The sequence below is a fragment of the Babylonia areolata genome, chromosome 29 (genome assembly GCF_041734735.1).
Source record: "Babylonia areolata isolate BAREFJ2019XMU chromosome 29, ASM4173473v1, whole genome shotgun sequence".
Lineage (NCBI taxonomy): Eukaryota > Metazoa > Mollusca > Gastropoda > Neogastropoda > Buccinidae > Babylonia > Babylonia areolata.
In genome coordinates this window covers 16,768,082-16,789,258 of record NC_134904.1, presented here as the reverse complement: position 1 = coordinate 16,789,258, position 21,177 = coordinate 16,768,082, and the positions used below count along the sequence as shown (strand labels likewise).

Sequence of the window (21,177 nt, the reverse complement as noted above, 5' to 3'; positions counted from 1 at the left end):
GTAAGGGAGAGAAATTCAGCTTTCGAAGTATTTTCCAGTTTTTCGTGATTTTTCTCTCTCGGAAAGCCCCAGGAGTTGGCCTCAGTTCATCCTCGCTCCACTGAGCTGGTTAGGTTTTTCTGTGTCAGCGATTCAGCTGATTTTTAAAGCCATGCAGGTCTTTGCGCTTCAAAGACAACTGTGCCTTTGAAGACTGAGCAAGCCGGCAGTGAATCTGGAATGCGTGTTCGATTTGACTGTTGAAAAAAAACAACAAAAAACAAATGTGTGTTGGTTTGCATTCAAATCACACACCCACCTCTGCCCCCAATTTGGAGCACAGATATATATATATATATATATATATATTCTCATCCCCTGTAACTGGGGAGATGTTCTGAGGAGTGTGCTGATGACGTCTGTGGAAAACAGGTGTCTCTGACTTCAGTTGTTTCCGAAAGGTCAGTGTTGACTTCTTCAGTTTTTTGTTTTTTTTAAAGTCATGCTGTACAATGTGTGGCTGTTACGGGAGAAAACACCACTTAATGTGGACACTGTCCAGTATCTTCTTTGCAGCTCCCCCCCCCCCCCCCCATGCCCCCTCATCCTACACCCCCAAACTCCCCCAACCCCTCTCCCACCACCACCACTACCATCCCATGAAACATGTATACAGAGAGTGTTCCTCCTGGTTTTGTTGTATATGCCATGTACAGGCTGACGACTGAGTTCACCAGTCCTCTGCAGCTGTAGAAGATGATGATTGATGTTCTGCTATTTACTCCCTTGTATTATTATTCTGTCTGTCTTGTCTGTCCCACTCATGATTTATCAGGTTTTATTCCATGTCTGTTGCCTGCATCGCTCATAGTAAAAAAAAAAAAAAAAAATTTTGGTGAATAAATCATCAGTTATGTTGTCAGATGGTGTGCTGTGTGTGTGTGTGTGTGTGTGCGGCTTTGTGCATTTTTTCCCAGGGATAAACTTAGTGGGTGTTGGGGGCAGGTGGTGAGATGCAGTGTGATTAAAAACTATACGGGTTTCAAATATATACACATATGCACCGAGCACTATATTTTTTCATGCACATGAGCAAACACCCTTGTACACGTAATATACGCACACCAGCGACTTGGAAAATATTGTGAGGCATGCACATGGGCACAAGTGTGTACACTGGTAGTCACATACAGTGACAGACAATGAGCAATCTTCATTTTTAAGTCCTTTGAATGGTATGCAGCACAATCCAAAATGGCCTCTTAACTCTTGAAGTAGGGAAGGGAAAAAAAGATTTAGAAGAAAAGGTCACTGGTATTGAAGACTTTTTGTTTTTTACTGTCTTCAACCCATGGATGATATTAATGCTCTTGAATACATTTGTTTGCTTAGATACAAGACTGCATATATATGTAGTATCACAAGCAATGAAGCATGCATGGTTGGGTGTGCTTCTGAAGTGTGACATACCTGATCTGTCTCTTTCTGTTGCTCTCGCTCCACCCGTGTGTGTGTGTGTTGTGTGTGTGTGAGCATGTGTGAGTGGATACGCCAACTCGTATAATGTCTAATAAGAGTTTGAGCACTGCTGATATTTTTGTTGAATCAAATGATGGACAAAAAGATATGTCAGTGTCTCACTGGATCCACACCATTCTCTTTCCGTCTGAAAGTGGGGACAGACAGAATTGCATTAAATGATTAGATCCACACAAAAAAAGCTAGTGTTGACATCGCCATCCAAACTGCTTGTCAACAAGGCTGTATGTGGCAGGCCACTCAGCATTTCTCTGGCATTCAACGACCACAACAGCGCTTGGGGATCAAGCTGGGATCAAATTGTGATTTTAAAAATATTCAACTCCTGATGAAACCTTCGAGAAAGAAAAGGAACACTTTGGAAACGAATGATGAGCACCTCAAGGCAACTCTCAGCTCCTCCCAGGTGGGCAGCTGTGTTTGAAAAGCACTTAGTTTCAGTTTCAGAGCTTAGTTCTTGGGTCTCTGACCGAGGAAAGGCTGTGTACTACGAATCTCCATTATCAGTCAGTCAATTACCACTGTGCAGGTAGAAGCTTTATAATCTAATTACTCCTGTGATGAGACGCCTTGAAGCCCCATAGATGTGCTTTGTTATGTATCTGGTTTTGCACTTCCTCTTCAGTACGATAATTTATCGTATCTGATGTCATTTTGACGAGCTGTGTTGTGAGATCTAATTATTATTGATGACACCTTTGATGCAGTGCCTTTCACAAACATAACATGCAATGGTGAATGAATTGTGGTGTGTAACCAGAGCCACTGTCACAATGAGCTTTACAGACAGGTGCAGTGGTCAAATGGTCAGAGCACAAGATTATCGCCCAAGTTTGATCCACAGTTTTGGCACACCTGGTGGATCAACGGTGGAAAGTTTTCCGATCTCCCAGGTGAACATATAAGCATGCCTGCTCGTGTCGGAACCCCCTTCGTGTGTATACAACATGCACGTTATTAAATGTCCTGCAATCCGTGTCAGGTTTCGGTGAGTTATGGAAACACGAAAATACCCAGCATGCACAAATGGTGACAGATTCACCAGTAAGATGATGTTGGTCATATAATGAAAAGAAGTAGAAGAGTGTAGAGGTTAGAGCACAGGGTTAGGGCTTGCTTACTTATTGCCCCTTATGGCCTCGGGTATGTAGGGCAGCAGCAAAGAATCACCAGTCTTGTCTGTTTCGGGCCACGAACTTATTTGTAAATAGAATTATGACCATGGTTTTGGGCCAGTCACAGAATGGTACCTCAAGAGTGCTTCAGTGTGTTCGAGTTCTTCTGGCACTGTAATGCGCCAGGTGTTCTTTGATCTTCCTATCTTGTAGTCTACCTTCTGGCGTCCAGTGAAGGGCTGTCCAGGTGATGTGACCTTGCGGTGTTTGAATGACGTGTCCAACCAATTTCACAGCCTTGTCATGATGATGGTCTCCACGTTCTCTGGATTGCACTGGGCAAGAAGTGTTGCCTGGAGATGGTACTGGGTCAGAAAATTCTCAGGATTCTTTGGAGTTGTTTTTTTTCTGTGAGGCTTTTGAAGTCAGATCTAAGCCCCATGTTCGACCCTTCAAACTGACACGGACTGGCACCCCGCACACCCCCTCCTTTCCCTCCAGCAGGTTAGGAGGGTCAGGTGGTGCTTATTTCCTGTCCGTTCAGTTCAGTTTCTCAAGGAGGTGTCACTGCGTTCCGACAAATCCATATACGCTACACCACATCTGCAAAGCAGATGGCTGCCAGGCAATACAATCCAATGCACTCAGTCAGGTCTTGAGGAAAAGTGAATAAACAAAGAAATAAAAACAAAATAAAAGATAAGATGAATAATAATAATGGTATTAGGTAAAAAGAGAAACAAACCAATATGCTAAAAATGCCTGTTTCCGATGACAAAAAACACTGTTTGCTGTGTGTAAAAGAAACCACAGTTTCAGTTTCACTTTCTCAAGGAGGCGTCACTGCGTTCGGACAAATCCATACACGCTACACCACATCTGTTGAGCAGATGCCTAACCAGCAGCATAACCCAACGCGCTTAGTCAGGCCTGAGTGCATGCTTACATATTTGTGTACCTATGAAAGTGGATTTCATTTTACGTAATTTCGCCAGAGGACAACACTCTCGTTGCCATGGGTTCTTTTTCAGTGCGCCAAGTGCATGCTGCACACGGGACCTCGGTTTGTCGTCTCATCCGAAAGACTAGACGCTCAGTTTGATTTTCCAGTCAAACTTGGGAGAAAGGGCGAGAGCGGGATTCGAACCCACACCCTCACGGACTCTCTGTATTGGCAGCTGAGCGTCTTAACCATTCTGCCACCTTCCTCCACAGCAACGAATGAGTAGGTTACTGGGTACCATAACTCAAACACGATAAGAAGGAAAAAGAAAGAAATCAGTCACCCTCCTAACATTCTGAATCGATCCCCATTAACCACCCCTCATCCCCCCAAAAAAAACAACAACAAACAAACCCACAATGACACACACACACACACTCTTGCACACACACACATACGCACACACAAAAGCATGCTAGTGCACGCACACACATACAAACAAGCAAAAGCACGCTCGCATACACACACATGCACACAAATACTTTTTCTCTGTCCCCTTTCTTCACACACACACACAAAAAGCATACAGACTGATTTGAATCCACAACAGCTACCCACACTTTCCACACCATAAAACTTTTAAGCATTCATAAACTGAAACAGGGCATTGATTGCACCATTTTCTCGTTAGCACAAAACCCAAAATACATGATGGAGTGCACAGTAAAAAAAAAAAAAAAGGGTTGATTGTCACACAGCCATTGGAAAAACGGATTTTCCTCTGGACAATTTGTTTTTACAAAGAGCATTGGTGGTCAGAAGATGCGATTTTCCTGAATTGGATCCCAAACAGCGAGAAAACATTCAACCCAACATGCATGACTGAAATGAAAGTTTACACTTACAGCCTTAGAATTAACTTGCTGAACTTCCAGTCTGGTTCGATCTCTTAGCGTGTGTGTGTGTGTGAGGGTAAGTGTGCTTTAGTACAGAAAAAAGGTCTCTTCAGCATACTGGGGGCAGAAAATGTGATACGATCCCCCCACTCATTGGCCTTTGTGTGTGTTTTTAATAAAACTGTGTGTTAGTTTTTGTGTGTTTTCAATACAACTGTGTGTATATTAGTGTTTGTATGTGTGTGTGTACTAGTGGTTGTGTGTGTGTGTGTGTGTGTGTGTATGTTTGGTGTGTGTATTCGAGAAAGACAGATAATTATAACAACAGTAATGGATACTTAACTTTTGTTGAGCGCCTTCCTCCGTTAAAAGGAGCTCAAAGCGCTTTACAATAAACGTAACATTTCCAGAAGGCAGGTTTTCATCCGTTAGTAATGAAATATATTTTGGAGAGGAGTTTGGGTTGGGTGGGCAAAGTTGGTGTTGGCTGGTTTGGCTTTATGTATTGTTGTAGGACTTGAAAACTATCAGCCTCAAAACTGAAGTAGATGGAGGCAAACTGATTACAGTAGAACACATTCTTGAGTACTAACAGCATTGAATTTAAAGAAGTATAATAATATGGACAGCAGTGTTTAAAGAACAAGAGAGGCCAAGGCCTTCATGACTCACATTTCATCCTGCACAGCAATTGTGAAATAGAAAACAAAAAGCAACTGCAAAGCATACTTTTATTTTTTGTCCCTTGCACACGTTACATTTTTCCATATAAAAGTACACATCACAAAGATTTTTTTTTCTCTCCACATACACAAAATAAAAAAACAAATAACCGACACATTATATTTCTCCATATAAAAGTACACATTGCAAAGATCCCCCCCCCCCCCCCCACACACAAAATAAACAACACATAACCACCAATAACAATAATAATACTGATGGGTACTTATATAGCACACTTTTTTTTCTCTCCACATACACAAAATAAAAAAACAAATAACCGGCACATTATATTTCTCCATATAAAAGTACACATTGCAAAGATTCCCCCCCCCCCCCCCCCCCACAAAATAAACAACACATAACCACCAATAACAATAATAATACTGATGGATACTTATATAGCACACTATCCAGAAATCTGCTCTAGGTGCTTTACAAAAAACGCTTTTGTTAACAGAAAACATCGTATCTATGTAACATACACACACCAAAATGTGACTACACACACACACGCACACACACACACGCTGCATACATACATTTTAACATACATGTGTATCTAACAGCTACCCTAACACATACGCACACATAGGCAGGCACAAACTTACATAAACACATGCACACGCACACACAATACACATTCATATACATGAATAACCAAAGGAAAGAACACAATGAACATTTCACAAGTTCACCTAACACCATACTACACCTTTACTCATCCCATCCACTACTGTTACCAGTACAGTAACAAAGGAAATTTTCTTCATAAAATTACGTTTAACTAATATACTTACCGTGACCCACTAGTGCAGACTCCGGCAGGGGTCTGACATTCCTGTCCTGTGCAAACTACTACCCGCCTATGCAGAGAAAACGGAAGTAGCTACGGCCCATAACCTCCCTAAGTAGGTTACCTCCCCTTTGCATCCCTGACTAGCACCCTCTTTTTCCGGCAGCCGTCTTGACTCCTGTTCCTGTGCTCTTCATATCGCTAAGTTTTCATAGTGCCTCTCAGCATTCAAGGCACTTTACAATAACTGCAAAAAGTAATGTAAAAAAAACGCCCAATAATATGATATGGTGTATTGTGCAAAAACGTACAACAACAAATTTATACATGGAAATTTATGCAATGGAAACATTATGGCATAATAATATCAACAATGATCATACCACCACCACCTCAACTACTACTACTACTGATAAAATAAAAGGTTCCATATCAAAGTTCTTCAACACCCCCACAAAAAACAGTGCATATTTTTGGCCATATAGTCATTGCACCAGGTTGGAAGGTGTTTTTTTGGGGGGGGTTTGTTGTTGTTTTTTTTAATAGCAATTTCAACAAAATAAAACAAATAAAAAAGCAACTGTGTTTACTGCTGGGGAAAAAAAAAGTCTTTAAAAAATGTTTCTTTAAAAATCAAACAGAAGCATATACATCCATTCCCATTCCATGCCTTCTGACAAATTCATGGTGACAGGGATTTTTCTAACCCTTAAAACGTTGTGGCCACGCCCAGGGGAAGTTTGACCAAAGGGCACGTCTCAACACAGGGAAAACAAAATCTAAAAACCTATTTTAGAATTAAAAAATACATTCCTTACATCATTTAAAAGATCACCAAAATGTCATGATGGGAATCCATACGAAAACGATACGGAAATACACTTCCCTCACACTCTAACATCATCTTTCTCTTCACGCTTCCCTCTCACTCTAACATCAAGTCTTTCTCTTCACACTTCCCTCTCACTCTAACATCAAGTCTTTCTCTTCAAGATTCCCCCTCACTCTAACATCAAGTCTTTCTCTTCACGCTTCCCTCTCACTCTAACATCAAGTCTTTCTCTTCACACTTCCCTCTCACTCTAACATCAAGTCTTTCTCTTCACGCTTCCCTCTCACTCTAACATCAAGTCTTTCTCTTCACGCTTCCCTCTAACATCAAGTCTTTCTCTTCACGCTTCCCTCTAACATCAAGTCTTTCTCTTCACGCTTCCCTCTCACTCTAACATCAAGTCTTTCTCTTCACGCTTCCCTCTCACTCTAACATCAAGTCTTTCTCTTCACGCTTCACTCTAACATCAAGTCTTTCTCTTCACACTTCCCTCTAACATCAAGTCTTTCTCTTCACACTTCCCTCTTACTCTAACAAGTCTTTCTCTTCACACTTCCCTCTTACTCTAACAAGTCTTTCTCTTCACACTTCCCTCTAACTCTAACAAGTCTTTCTCTTCACACTTCCCTCTCACCCTTTCTCCCTCAGTCCTTAACTCTCTCCATGCGAACGGCGAAAGACGACATTAACAGCGTTTCATCCCAATTACCATCATCAAAATATTGCAAGCGGAACGCTCTTATACTGAAGAGGTGAATGTTGACAAAGAATACCACAGTTCTGACGACGGAAGCTAAAGGTTGGGTCATTCAGACACCCACTGGACATCCGAGGGGTCTGTGTAGAGAAGAGAGGACTGGCTGTACTGAGTGAGTTAACTCCTCTCTCTATCTCTGTTTCTCTTTTCATACATGTCAGCTGCTCAACAAGTGATTGAGAAAAAAACAAACAAACAAAAAAAACACACACAAAAAAAGAAGAAGAAAAGTTCAATGTATGATGTTTTAACCATTTTCAAGACTAATAATGTACTACTTTTTTTTTCTTTTTTTTTTTTTTTGCGCCGGGGTTTGTAAATTTGCTTGGGGTCCAGCCATCCAAGGTGAGGTTTTGAGGCAGGGAGTGTTGTGCTGTACTCCTGCTGGAGTCCCTTGAGGAAGACATACTGGTCTTTTCCCCCCCCCCCGTCACTCAGTCAGCTGGCCTCGGAGTGCTATGGCAGTTACAAGGAATCTCTGTCAGCTGTAAAGAAACACACCAACACAGATCTGTCACTTCCACCTTCTATCCAAAAGGTACACACCACGACAGTATTAGTTCAACTTGCTTCCCTTTCTATCTGAAATGACAAGAAGGTTATCGGCCGTAGCTACTTTCGTTTTCTCCGCATAGGCGGGTAGTAGTTTGCACAGGACAGGAATCAGACCCCTGCCGGAGTCTGCACTAGTGGGTCACGATTAAGTATGTGTAATTAAAAGGGTTTTCTAATGGAGCAAGATAAGTCAATTGTCAGGGGCTGCTAATTAAAAAAAAAACTTTGGATTTCTGGATATTCCAATGCTGCGATCAATATTCTCACGACATGTCATCAACATAAGAATGCCTTTAAAACACTTCCTGTTTGACTTTCAGGAAAGATATATCAAATCTTTTTGTCATTATCATTGTTCCCTGAACATAGGCCAGCCTACCACAGAGGGCCACATCAGGGCTGAACACATCCTCTGATACCTTTTGAAACTTTCTCGTACTGTATCTTGAATACAAGAACCTATGGTGAACGTTCTTTCTTCTTTGCTGCTCCTCACATCTGGAACAACCTTCCTCATCATACCTGTGATTCTATTTCTGCTTTTCGCTCATCACTAAAAACTCATCTTTTTAAAACCTACCTATAAGCACTCTCAGCTTCCTTGTTCTCCAACACCACCCATGTCAGCTCACTTTGGATGAATGTAAAGTGGGAAATGGAGAGAGTGTGTGTGTGTGTGGGGAGGGAGGGGTTTTGAAAAAAGAGTGGTCATGAATGATTTATGTTACTTGTAATAGTTTTCGTTCATGTAAAGCACCCTGAGCTCTTAGAGAGAAAGGGTGCTATATAAATGTACATTACTGTTATTTTTGTCATCATTTCTGTAGCACCTGAAGAGAAAGAGACCTGGGAAGGGAAATATGGCACAAGTAAAACTATATTCATACTCAATTAACCTAAGACATGGCTCTGACATAACCACTTTTTTTTTTCGTTTTTTTTTTTTTTTTTTTTTTGCCAGAGGACTGAAAAACAAAACAAAACAAGACATGGAATACAAGCATAATTACACAGAATACTAAAGTAACATATATATATAAACATAGTATACAGTTTGGTTTCTTTCCGAACTCGAAGTGGGAGGTTGCTGAAGGAGTAATAAAAAATTCTCTCAGCTGTACTTGACCCAAGTCAGGGAAGACATTGTTTTTTGTTTTATCAAACATGAACAATACTGGCAAAAAAGTTTGCATTAAGGGGCCTAATCATCCCACATAAAGAACTGCCCTCTATATTCTCCTCCTTCACTTGTTAAAGAGTTGTTTACCCTGACACTGACTGCAGACACCCACTTCATCAGTGTTCATATCTTGTTGCCAATGCCCACAAGACTACCAACAATGTAAAGACGATTTCAGCTCTGAACGTATTCTACTGTTAATAAAGAATGACTAGTTTCATAGCAACTAATGATAATTGTAAATTTCATGAAAACATTATACTTTTACTGCTTTAACAATAACATTGACTAATATGAACTGAACACTATCATGTAATGAACGATAATTGTAAATTTCATGAAAACATTATACTTTTACTGCTTTAGCAATAACATTGACTAATAGGAACTGAACACTATCACGTAATGCTACTAATGTTTTCATCAAAATGATGGCCTAGAGGTAACGCGTCCGCCTAGGAAGCGAGAGAATCTGAGCGTGCTGGTTCGAATCACGGCTCAGCCACCGATATTTCCTCTCTCTCCACTAGACCTTGAGTGGTGGTCTGGACGCTAGTCATTCGGATGAGACGATAAACCGAGGTCCTGTGTGCAGCATGCACTTAGTGCACGTAAAAGAACCCACGGCAACGAAGGGGTTGTTCCTGGCAAAATTCTGTAGAAAAAATCCACTTCAATAGGAAAAACAAAAACAAAAAAAACACAAAAAAACTGCATGCAGGAAAAAGTAAAAAAATTTTTTTTTTAATTTAAAAAAAGGGTGGCACTGTAGTATAGCAACACGTTCTCCCTGGGGAGAGCATCCCGAATTTCACACAGAAATCTGTTGTGATAAAAAGAAATACAAATACAAATAATATTAATCATTCAGACACTGAGTCAGCCACTTTCCCTCATTGTTATGTCTCATATATCTATAGGTAAACACTATACATGTGCACGCTGAACTGCAGTGGAATATGTCAACAGTATTTTTGACTCACTTGTGTAAACAAAGTGAGTCTATGTTTTAACCCGGTGTTCGGCTGTCTGTGTGTGTGTGTGTGTGTGTCTGTGTGTCCGTGGTAAACTTTAACATTGACATTTTCTCTGCAACTACTTTGTCAGTTGACACCAAATTTGGCATAAAAATAGGAAAAATTCAGTTCTTTCCAGTCATCTTGTTTAAAACAATATTGTGCTTCTGGGATGGGCACAAAAAAATAAAGAATGAAGCCTAATTATATGCGAACTGCATTTACTGTTATATTTATATTTTTTGTATTCTCTAAACTTGGCACTTTGATCTGATATTCTGACCCAACAGCTAGAGCAGTCATTATTATCATTTTTGGTTCAAACAGGAACTTCTTTTGCTAAGCATGGAAGTTTTATTTATTTTGCAAACGTTTTGGTGCAGATAGTAAAAAAGGGAAATTACTCTGTAATGCTAGTGGAGTTAATTTGCTTTAAACTGATCTTTCTCATCTTAAACATTACATTTTGAAACAAGAGAGGCAAGGCCTTCAAGACTCACTTGTGATGCACTTTTTAAAAAAAAATGCAAGCTTTTAATTTCTTGAGTATAATTTCAAAATGTAATGTTTAAGATGAGAAAGATCAATTTAAAGCAAACTAAGTTCCCCAGCAGAGTAATTTCCCTTGTTTTACTGCCTACACCAAAACGTTTGCAATAAATAAAACTTCCATGCTTAGCAAAAGAAGTTCCTGTTTGAACAAAAAATGATAATAATGACAGATCTTTTGTTGGGTCGAATATCAGATCAAAGTGCCAAGTTTAGAGAATACAAAAAACATAAATATAACAGTAAATGCATTATACTCAATATATAAAAAGCTTGGATTTTTTTGAAAAGGGTATCACAAGTGAGTCTTGAAGGCCTTGCCTTTCTTGTTCCACAGATGAAATGACTCAAAAGAGTTAAAGTTCTAGGATTAATGAAAGCAGCACCTGCTCTATTATTTACAACACAGCAGTTGGTTGGTAGGCCGTAAATACCTTTAGATGATTAGAATATTTGTCCTGCAAATAAATTTGAGTATGTGATTGGAAAAAAAAAAAAAAAAAAATTAAATTTAAAAAATAAAAAGGGAAGTAATTTTCAACTTGTTCAATACCTTCACCCTGTTGCTGAATGCACTGAGAGATAGATTGTGTATCTTCATCCAACATCTGGTCACAGAGACTTCTGGCAGAGGTTGTGGTGTCCCATCTTCGTCTTCACCTTTTTCATTTCTGGTGAACAAATCAAAACATAAAAAAGGAATTTTTTTTTTTTTAAACAATCATAGTTATGAGTATTCTTTCAAATCTCAGTTTGAATAATAACAACAACAAAAAAAAAAAAAACAATAAAGAAAAAAAAATAACCCCCTGCCCCTCTCCACCCCAGGATTTGAGGAAACAGATCAGGAGAGAGAAAGAGGGGGAGAGAGAGAAACATTTCTATCAATGTGTTTCAGCACATGCATCACTATCGTGGGATTTATTCCATTCAAACCCAGTTACCGGTACATGAAAGATATATATATATATATATATATATATACACTCTTGCAAATCTATCTGCTTTTTTTTTTTTTTTTTTTTTTTTTGCTTTTTTTTTATGCACTCTTGCAAGTACAGTACTTGCAGAAGAGTACAGCAAAATGAAACTGCTGTGACTGACACTTCAACTCCAGTGACTTACATTGAATTACAATTAAATGAGCTTGTACAGGAGCAATGGCCGAGTGGTCATTGGACTTTCAATCTCTGGGTTCCGGATTTGAATCACGATACTGTTTTGATGGTGACATCATGTCAATAAGAGTTGAGACAAGCTGGGTTTTTTTTAATTCATCTATTATTGTTATTTTTATCTTCCATGTCAACAAGTGTACAGCACAGCCCCAGAAATGGAGTATGGCTGCCCAAAGAGCATGGTTAAAAATATCTGAAAAGTCATTCATCATATCCCACGCATGGCTCAAACGTTCTAATTAAACTTGTCTTTATTTGAAACGAAACGAAATGAAAAGTTTATTCAATAAGGCCATGGCCCCATTTGAAGGGCAATTAAATATTTTGTACCAGCAGATTTGCATAAGGATATAATCTTACTACAAATATGCTCATACAAAGCTCTGTTCTGTTTAACGAATCAAAAAACTACATCTATTATAATGACTTAGTTAATATGGCGAGATTGGAAAAAAACCATTATCATTTGTAGAAGACAGAAGTAATACTACCCGAAAATTACTTGGTCTGTTATAGCATCTTTACTACCCATCCAGAAAGAAGAAAGTACAATCCAACCGCATCAGTTAATCCAAAATATAGCAGCTTGCTGTCACGAGCATGTTAAAAAAAACAAAAAAAAACAACTTTGTTTGAAAGTTTGGACTGTGCAGCACGTTTCCAACTGATCATTGTAAAACTATCAGTTACAGTGTGGTACTTTAAGACAGTGTGGGTAGTTCAGCATTTCACTGTCATGTTGGGTGCAACAGCCGAGTGGTTAAAGCCTTGAACTTTCAATCTGAGGGTCCTGTGTTCGAATCTTGGTAATGGCGCCTAGGTGGCAAACGGTGGAGATTTTCCTGATCTCCCAGGTCAACATATATATGCAGACCTGCTTGTGCCTGAACCCCCTTTGTGTGTATACGCACTCAGATGATCAAATACGCATGTTAAAGATCCTGTGATCTATGTCAGCATTCAGTGGTTTATGGAAACAAGAATATACCCAGCATGCACATCGGTCATGCACGTAAAGAAAACGGTCACGCATGTAAAGAAAACCGTCATGCACGTAAAATGTTACAAGTCTGCCTGAGTGTGTATGTGTGCATGCCAGAAATTTGACTGAATGACACAGGAAACGAATGAGCGCCCAATGGCAGCCGTCAGTCATCTCTACCCAGGTAGACAGCCTGTTGTGCAAATGACCTTGTAAAGTGCTTAGAGCTTGGTCTCCAAGCAAGGATAGGCGATATAAGTATCAATATCACCATCATCATCATGTTTTTAACTTATTTCAAACTTATATCTATATATATCAAACTTTTCAACTTATTTCCATCTTGAAGACTTTCTAGCTTGGACACTAAGACACCCAATGACACTGACTCAAAATCAAATACACTGGAGGCTCCAACCCATAATGTTAAAAACAGTCAACAACAGATGGAAAGGAAAACATTCATACCAATCAAAGTGACTTCTCTAGACATGACCAAGCAAACACCACACACACACAGTACACACAAAACCCCAACAAACCAAAAACAACAACAGTAGACAGAAAGAATAAACCTACCTGACGCAGATGAGCACGGTCTGTGGTTCGGGAGACATACCAAGTCCGTTCTCCCTCCTAGGGCTGTTATTCAACATCCACTGCGACCAAGGCTGACTCCTCGAAATCAACGACAAAAACCACTCAACGTCCGACAGAGCATTCAGACCGATACTGAGTGTGAGATTTATCAAGGCAGGCGATGCCAGCCAAGCCTCCATAACTGTGTCAAGATCTTGCTGGCAACTGATGAGTTGGCCATTGCCATTCTGAAAGAAGGTAATAAATCTACGGTAGTCTTCTTCAGTGGTGAAGAAGTGACGTAAATCCATTAAGTCCTGTATTCTTTGAACACGACGCAGCCAACTCATCAGCACCCCACAATCCACAGACAGCGTGTGGAGCCTGGAAACACAGCACAGTGATCATTGGAAAAAAAAAAGGCAACAAAACAATCACATACACACAATCAAATTCTCAGCACTAGAACTTGTAAGTATCAGCACAAAGTGTTATCACTGACACCAGAGAGACCCATGGGCCACCAGTTCCTAGCTTTCTATAGACTGCAACCCTGTTTTTTCACAGACCTGCTGATCAGGCTAACAAATGTGAAGACCCGGCAGTTTTATTTTTCTGTATTCAGCAGATACTGTGAAGTGTATATCATGGATCTGCCCACATGCTCTGACACGTCCTTCAAAATGAATATGAACTGAAACCAACCCCATACCTTGACTCCATTATCCATGGGACATTCATGATTCAGCAAGAGTATGTTATGTCTCTATAGCCATGCGGTTTGCTATGATCTTGACCACAAAAAAAGAAAAAAGAAAAAAAGATTTATGTTCCACTTTGGGGGTTTAATGCACACCATAACCACTCTGGACAAGTCCAATTCTCTTGACTCCTTTGTAAAAAAAAAATCATGAACAGCGGATCAGACACCTTCTCCCAATCATGTCGTCTGCTGGTGACTAGTGCAGACCACTGCTCACTGTAAAACCTGAGTCTGTTCAAACCTCTTTATCTTCGGCATCAAATCCATAAAACGGCTCGCTCTCATGGTCCGAATCTGTGAAAACACCCAAGACAGACAAACCACACAATGTCTCTCTTCAACTAGTTCAAATCACTGCTGAAATTGCCGTTTACTGCTTCAATGAGAAGCAAGAAGTGAAGAAGCGATTTTGATGGGTACATCAACGCTTAGTTACAGTTGCAGAACTTCATATACAGAGGGGGGAAATGAGCAAGTTTAAGACAAGTGTACATAATACAATTCACAGAACTTTTTCAACCAGTATGGATTTGACTTCACAAATCACACAGGTATCACCATGTACAAGAAACATGTATTCAAGTGAAATGAGGTACAATTTTTTTTTTTTTTTTTTTTTTTTTACAATACTATAATATCTGATGCCTCAATAACTATCCCCATTTGATTTATTTATAGAACAGTACAATAATCATGTTTTGTTAGATTATTGTGCATTGATTTACTTTTATTTAGTTAGTTTCCACAACAAGTCTGTGGTGTGTTGTTTTTGGTTGTTTTTTTTTTCTTGATATCATTTTCCAATGAATACTATAAATAACATTTCCTAAGCACACCAAAAATGTTCAATGCATGGTCTTGTTTTATCAAGTCAGCATTTTCTGAGGGTTTTTTTTGCCAAAACAATAATATTTATAAACTGAATACTTCATCTGTAGTATCAATTCTATGTTCAACTTTATATTTGAGAAATTATTTATATTTTCCCTTGAAAACACTGTCCAAACCCCTCTAAATCAGTTGACAAAATTTATAATACAATAAATAATACTAAAACTGCTTCTACAGAAATTGCACATCACTGTTAACTGTTATTCCTATTTTTATACTAAAGGATTTTGTGTGTAATCAGTATACTGAGAAATGTTCTAAATGGAACTATTTCAGTCTTATTTCTTCTATTTTTTTTTTCCACTTCATTCACAGTGGTTTCTCAATTTATTACATTTTTTACAATATCCAGTTTTTTTGTTCCGACTTAACACAGGAATTAACGTTGTATGTAAACACTGGTTCAAGCAGTGGTCAAAATATATTTTAGATCCTTTCTTACAATTACATATTATCTGTGGTGCCTTTGAGTTTTCACTGCAGATTTTATTTCCAATGAAGATTAACATTGTTCATGATGAAGAAGCCTCCTATTCTAAGTACAAGCGAAAAATCCACATCACACACACATGTATAATGCGTATCAAATTAAAGACTGATGAACCCTAACTGATGCAGACCATATGATTGTTTGTGCACATTATCATATGCACTAACAGATGAGAGATTTGCACAAAGCATTTCACAAATAAAATGTAGCCAATTATTTCAATAATCTCGCGAACTGTTGATGTGATCCTTATACTTTTTATCACAGACAACACAACTTTCATACTGACCATTCAACTTTCACTGAGCTGTGAACTAATCAAAATTATTAGCCACATCACTTGTCTGTATTACCTTGGATGTTTCTCAATCAGTGAAGCAAACATGGAGGGTGACAGCCAGCGGGACCCATTTCCACTGATGTCCAGGTGTTGCAAGCGAGGCAGGGGGTTCCTCAGCAATCCATGGAAAGGCCACTGCTTTGATCTTACTGCCAGCGGGTACTCATTTTCCGTCAGATTCTGCAGGCAAACTTTCTCCAGTTGCCGACAGCAGTCCACCAGAGTATCAACTGCGTATTCCACAGAGGTAAAGACGGAATGTGACAGGTCAACACGCACCAATCTGACCTGATACGGGAACCAAGCCACAATGTCCTGCACTGTCTTGCAGTGTTGTGCTGTCAGGTTTCTGACACACCTGTTGTTCTCCATGACTATCTTAATCATTTCAGAGGGCGTGTCACTGGGCACAGTAATGGTCAGTGCCTTGCTGAAGGCGGAGTCCATAATGTCCTGGCAGTTTCTGTTCACATCGCGCAGAACTAACTTGTCCTCAGTTGACAAATATGGCAGCAAACAGATCCAAATAGGATGGTCAGATGGCATTGACCAGAAAGCTTGCTGCAGTTTTTGTCGATTTTCAGTAATATCACTGGAAAGCTTTCGTTTTCGACTGCCAGTCTCCATTGTTATTTGTGTTTGTGGATCACGATGACTGGGTGTTTGCTGCAGTTTCTGCGGATTTTCTGTAATATCACTGGAAAGCTTTCGTTTTCGACTGCCAGTCTCCATTGTTATTTGTGTTTGTGGATCACGATGACTGGGTGTTCTGACAGGGCCCTGCTGCCATTCCTCTTCTTCCCTCCACTTGCTCTTTTGGAATCTGAAAAGAAAACATATCTTAATACACACTGAGATAAAAACTAAAGAAAACACTAAACCCATGTCATTTTGAGGAATATAAAGAGCACAAAGAATGAATGTTTTTGTGCTCTATGTATTTCTATACTGTGATTGTGAAGCACAAGACTGCCAAAGCAGTCACTGAGTCAGCCATACAAATGGACATTTACACTGTTTAAATCAAAGAGCTTGGAGAAATGGAAGAACAAACAACTGAAACATCATTACTCTTAAATATCTACTGGGCATTAATTGTTAACATGGATGCTTTCTCTAAGATGTCATTCTTCAGACAAGACCTATTTATAATCAACAGCGCAATTAAAATGCCGGGGAGATCTATTCTTATCTGAATATCCAACCCAGGTTTATACTTCACAGCTTCACAACTTAACAAAACAAAAAAAAAAAAAAAAAAAAATTAAGTCCACTGACACAGTGACAGTCATATCTATATCAATGTATGACTTTAGTTTAGCTTGTCATTTAAGCAGCAACACTCCATTCTTGGAGTTGTACAAGCTGGAAGTGTTATGGTTGACTGGTTGTGCAGATGCATGATCAATAATGGACCTTTTATTGATCAATGTTGTGAGCTTGTTGCACAAGACATATATAAAGATATAATCACAATCATGACATCAATCATCACTATAGTATAATGACTATAATCAAAAATTCAAATGAAAAGAAATTTTAAAAAAATATATGTCTAAAATAAAGAAGGAAATGAATATTCAAATACAAAAAAAAAAGAGAGAGAGAAAAAAAGAAAATAACGATACTGATAATAAATAAAATAAAATAAAAAGAGAATAATGATAATAAATAAGCAAATAAATGTAAAACATATAGACACACACACACATATATATATATATGTTCTCTTCTTTTAAGTCAGGGCAGTTCCACATGGAATGTTGCAAGGTTTGATGTCCAACTTTCAAATGCTTTAAAACAATTTCTAAAAACATAAATCCACAGTGTTTCAGTTAACTTACCAATATAAGAAACATGCAGAGTTACAAACAACAGTTATCTAATATCATTATCATATTTGCACCAGGTATATAATTATTACATTAAATTAAAAATATTTAAAATGATACTATGCGATATGGACAAAAACTTTACCTCAAATAAAACATCCACAAACTGATAGTGTATTCCAAATATGGGCTGAACAATATATATATGTATATATATATATATATATATATATATATATATATATATATAAAGAAAAGAAATATCAAGTGTATAAGACTAGGAGATTTGGTGTGTAAAAACCCAGGCAGATTTAAAGCATGTTACTTTTTTTTTTTAAGAGAATGTTATTTTATACTACATGGAATTGGAAAGGGCTGTTTAATAAAAGTTTCATGCAATCAAAGCTTGTTTTTGCCCCTGCATTATCAACAGTATCACTACTGCTGCTACTAATTTGAATTATTGACTTCAATTAATGACTTACCTGTTACCAAACCACCTTCATATAAAAACATGCCCATCTGCTGACGACTGTACTGTCTATCAAACTATAAAGACAAAGGTGGACTGCAAGCTACTCCAGGACATCAACACGTTGAAAGCTTAAGAGCAAAAATGGGCCGTAGAGCTTAGCACTCAAAAGTGTAATGTTCCAGCCTGCACAAGATCCAAAAAGCCCATCAGTTTAAACTTTTAATCACATCCTGAAACTACCAGTGAAAGGACACATTCTAGAACAAGCGACCAGCTCAAAACACATGGGTGTGGACATGACATAAAATATAGGACGGAACCACCACACTGACAGTTTACAATGAAAGCCAATGCCATACTCATACTGGGTTTGTTTCAAAGAAATATGAAAGTGGTAACTAAGACTGATGCTTATGACACTCTTGTATGGCCCCATCTGGAGTATTGTTGCACTGTCTGGAACCCACACACACAAGACCAAACAAGAGCTGCAAAGTATGTTACCAACCAGTATGAGAGGACTAAAAATGTTAGTTTTTATACCAGAACCTGAAATAGGAGTCAATGAAGTCCATGTGCACCAAATCAATGAAGTCCAAGTGCACCAAACTTCAGCTTCTACAGATACAAAATTACCAACATCATTGATATATAAATTATATACCACCTGACATTTTCCTGGCCCACGGTCAATCCAGACCACATTCAATCATTCTCATAAGCTTCAAAAAGCAATCTATATTCAGCTACAACAAGTAATGTAATATATCTAAATATAGCTTCTTTCCAAGAACTATTCCAGTCTGGAACTTGTATGATGCACGCGCTCGTAGTGCTTTGTGTATGTAATACTAGTAGTGGTGGTAGTAGTGGTACAGGGGACTGGCATTTGACTGCCTAGGCCCCATGGCCTTTTTTCATGTCCCCTTCAATGTCCGTCTCCTTTTATTTGTGGGATACACATACGTTTTCATTTACTGTAATTCATTCATCAAAGTCAGTAAATTTGTCTTTTAAATTGATATTCATGTCAAGGAGACTTTTAAGACAACGAAACCCAAAATAAACATGAGGAGATTTTTAAGACTAACCTCATAGATAAACATGAGTTACTGACAAAAACGAAATACGATTTTGATGGATAAAATGACTGAGCGAGTCAATGACCCAGGGATCAGGTTTGACATCGGTCATTGACGCATGATTTTGAAATGACCTATTGTTTTACAAGTTGCCAGGTCACATGACTTATTGTTTTTATGACCAGTCGGTCAACCAAAGTAACCCTCTCTCTCTCTCTCTCTCTAACGATCGCGATCGCTTTGTCGTCTGCTCCTACAGGAAATGACTATAAACTGGTTTATTAAAATACGGATCCGTGACGAAACGAAATCCGAAACGAATCTTTATCGCTGCCTTTCGCGAGCTTCGGCGAGAAGAATTGGCGTTCCCACTTTTGCATTAACCGGGTGATGTTTGACCTACTGATTTTCAAAATGACCTATTGATTTTATGTTATTCCGGTCATATGACCTATTGTCTATTGAACCCAACCTGATCTCTGATGACCTGACCAAAAATAAATATGAGTAAATCTGAAGGGGCATAAAAAGCCAAAAATGGCGAAGCTGTAAGCTTATAGAACAACGCCACAAACCCGGATCCTGATCTAAGGGAAACTACTCTGGTTGATCCCAGCTTGGCGGGATACATATGGCTTTCAAAAAATCACTTTGTCAGGGCTCCATTTGTCCCTTTACATGACACCACAGAACTCCCTGCCCGCAAAAACGGCAGCTGCAGGTCCCCCACCTTGGCATCCTTCAAGGGGGAGCTGAACAAATTATTGATGCAGATTGACATCCCTGCAGAACTGTAAGTCCACGTGCCAGTGAGCGCCAAATCCCGGGCGCCATTTCGGCAGCCGGAGGTGTGAAAACTGGTTTAACTTTTTTTTTTCTTTTTTTTTTTTTTTTTACCTCCCAACCTCTATCTCTACTTTTCATACATTATTTATTCTCAAATTATTTAGTTTGTACCCACGGCACCGCGCACACCTCGTCAAAAATATCATCATATGTCGGACGACAACAAGCAAGAGGTCAAGGTGAACTGTGAAATTTGAAATTGAAGAGAAAAAAAAAAAAGAACAATCAAGATTTTCAGTCTGTAAAGAGATCTTGCACTCACCTTGTAGAAGGGAATAAGAAGTTAAATTTACAGCACAGAATCAGAAAAATGCGAGGAAGCTGCAGGTTACCACGCGTGTGCGAAGATCCACAGAGACATGGCACGTCGGCACGAAGGAGGAATCGAAATGAATCCGGAAGTGGGGAAAACACCTGGGAGGAAGCTTTTTTTTTTTTTTTTTTTTCCCCCACAAGGCCTGACTAAGCGCGTTGGGTTACGCTGCTGGTCAGGCATCTGCTTGGCAGATGTGGTGTAGCGTATATGAATTTGTCCGAACGCAGTGACGCCTCCTTGAGCCACTGAAACTGAAACTGAAACTATACTGATTTAGTTTTACTGAAACTGTGTCCCATTGTTGTCTTATTTATTTATTCATTATTATTATTATTACTACCTTTTTATATTGTAATTATTTATTTATCTATCTACTTATTTATGCACGCTTATCTATTATTCACTTTTTTTTTCTCCCAAGGCCTGACGAAGCGCGTTGGGTTACGCTGCTGGTCAGGCATCTGCTTGGCAGATGTGGTGTAGCGTATATGGATTTGTCCGAACGCAGTGACGCCTCCTTGAG

At 39.0% G+C, this 21,177-nt stretch overlaps 1 protein-coding gene across 1 annotated transcript; it reads right to left on the bottom strand.

Moving 5' to 3' along the window:
* Positions 1 to 5,568: 5,568 nt before the first annotated feature.
* LOC143302350 (uncharacterized) lies at positions 5,569 to 20,719 on the bottom strand. The gene is made up of 5 exons (XM_076616989.1): positions 20,601 to 20,719; positions 16,117 to 16,926; positions 13,620 to 14,003; positions 11,434 to 11,551; positions 5,569 to 8,065 (listed from the first exon to the last, which is right to left on the bottom strand). Exons 2-5 carry the CDS (start codon positions 16,833 to 16,835, stop codon positions 8,015 to 8,017), a joined length of 1,272 nt encoding a protein of 423 aa, XP_076473104.1. The 5' UTR covers positions 16,836 to 16,926; positions 20,601 to 20,719; the 3' UTR covers positions 5,569 to 8,014.
* Positions 20,720 to 21,177: the final 458 nt, after the last annotated feature.

What these genes read in the sequence shown, in the direction of transcription:
- LOC143302350 (XM_076616989.1), bottom strand. Translation starts at nt 16,835, where the DNA reads ATGGAGACTGGCAGTCGAAAACGAAAGCTTTCCAGTGATATTACAGAA. An exon ending in ACCGTGCTCATCTGCGTCAG is followed by an intron (nt 11,552 to 13,619) that starts GTAGGTTTATTC and finishes TTTGTTCACCAG; the next exon opens with AAATGAAAAAGGTGAAGACG. An exon ending in CATTCAGCAACAGGGTGAAG is followed by an intron (nt 8,066 to 11,433) that starts GTATTGAACAAG and finishes GTTTCTTTACAG; the next exon opens with CTGACAGAGATTCCTTGTAA.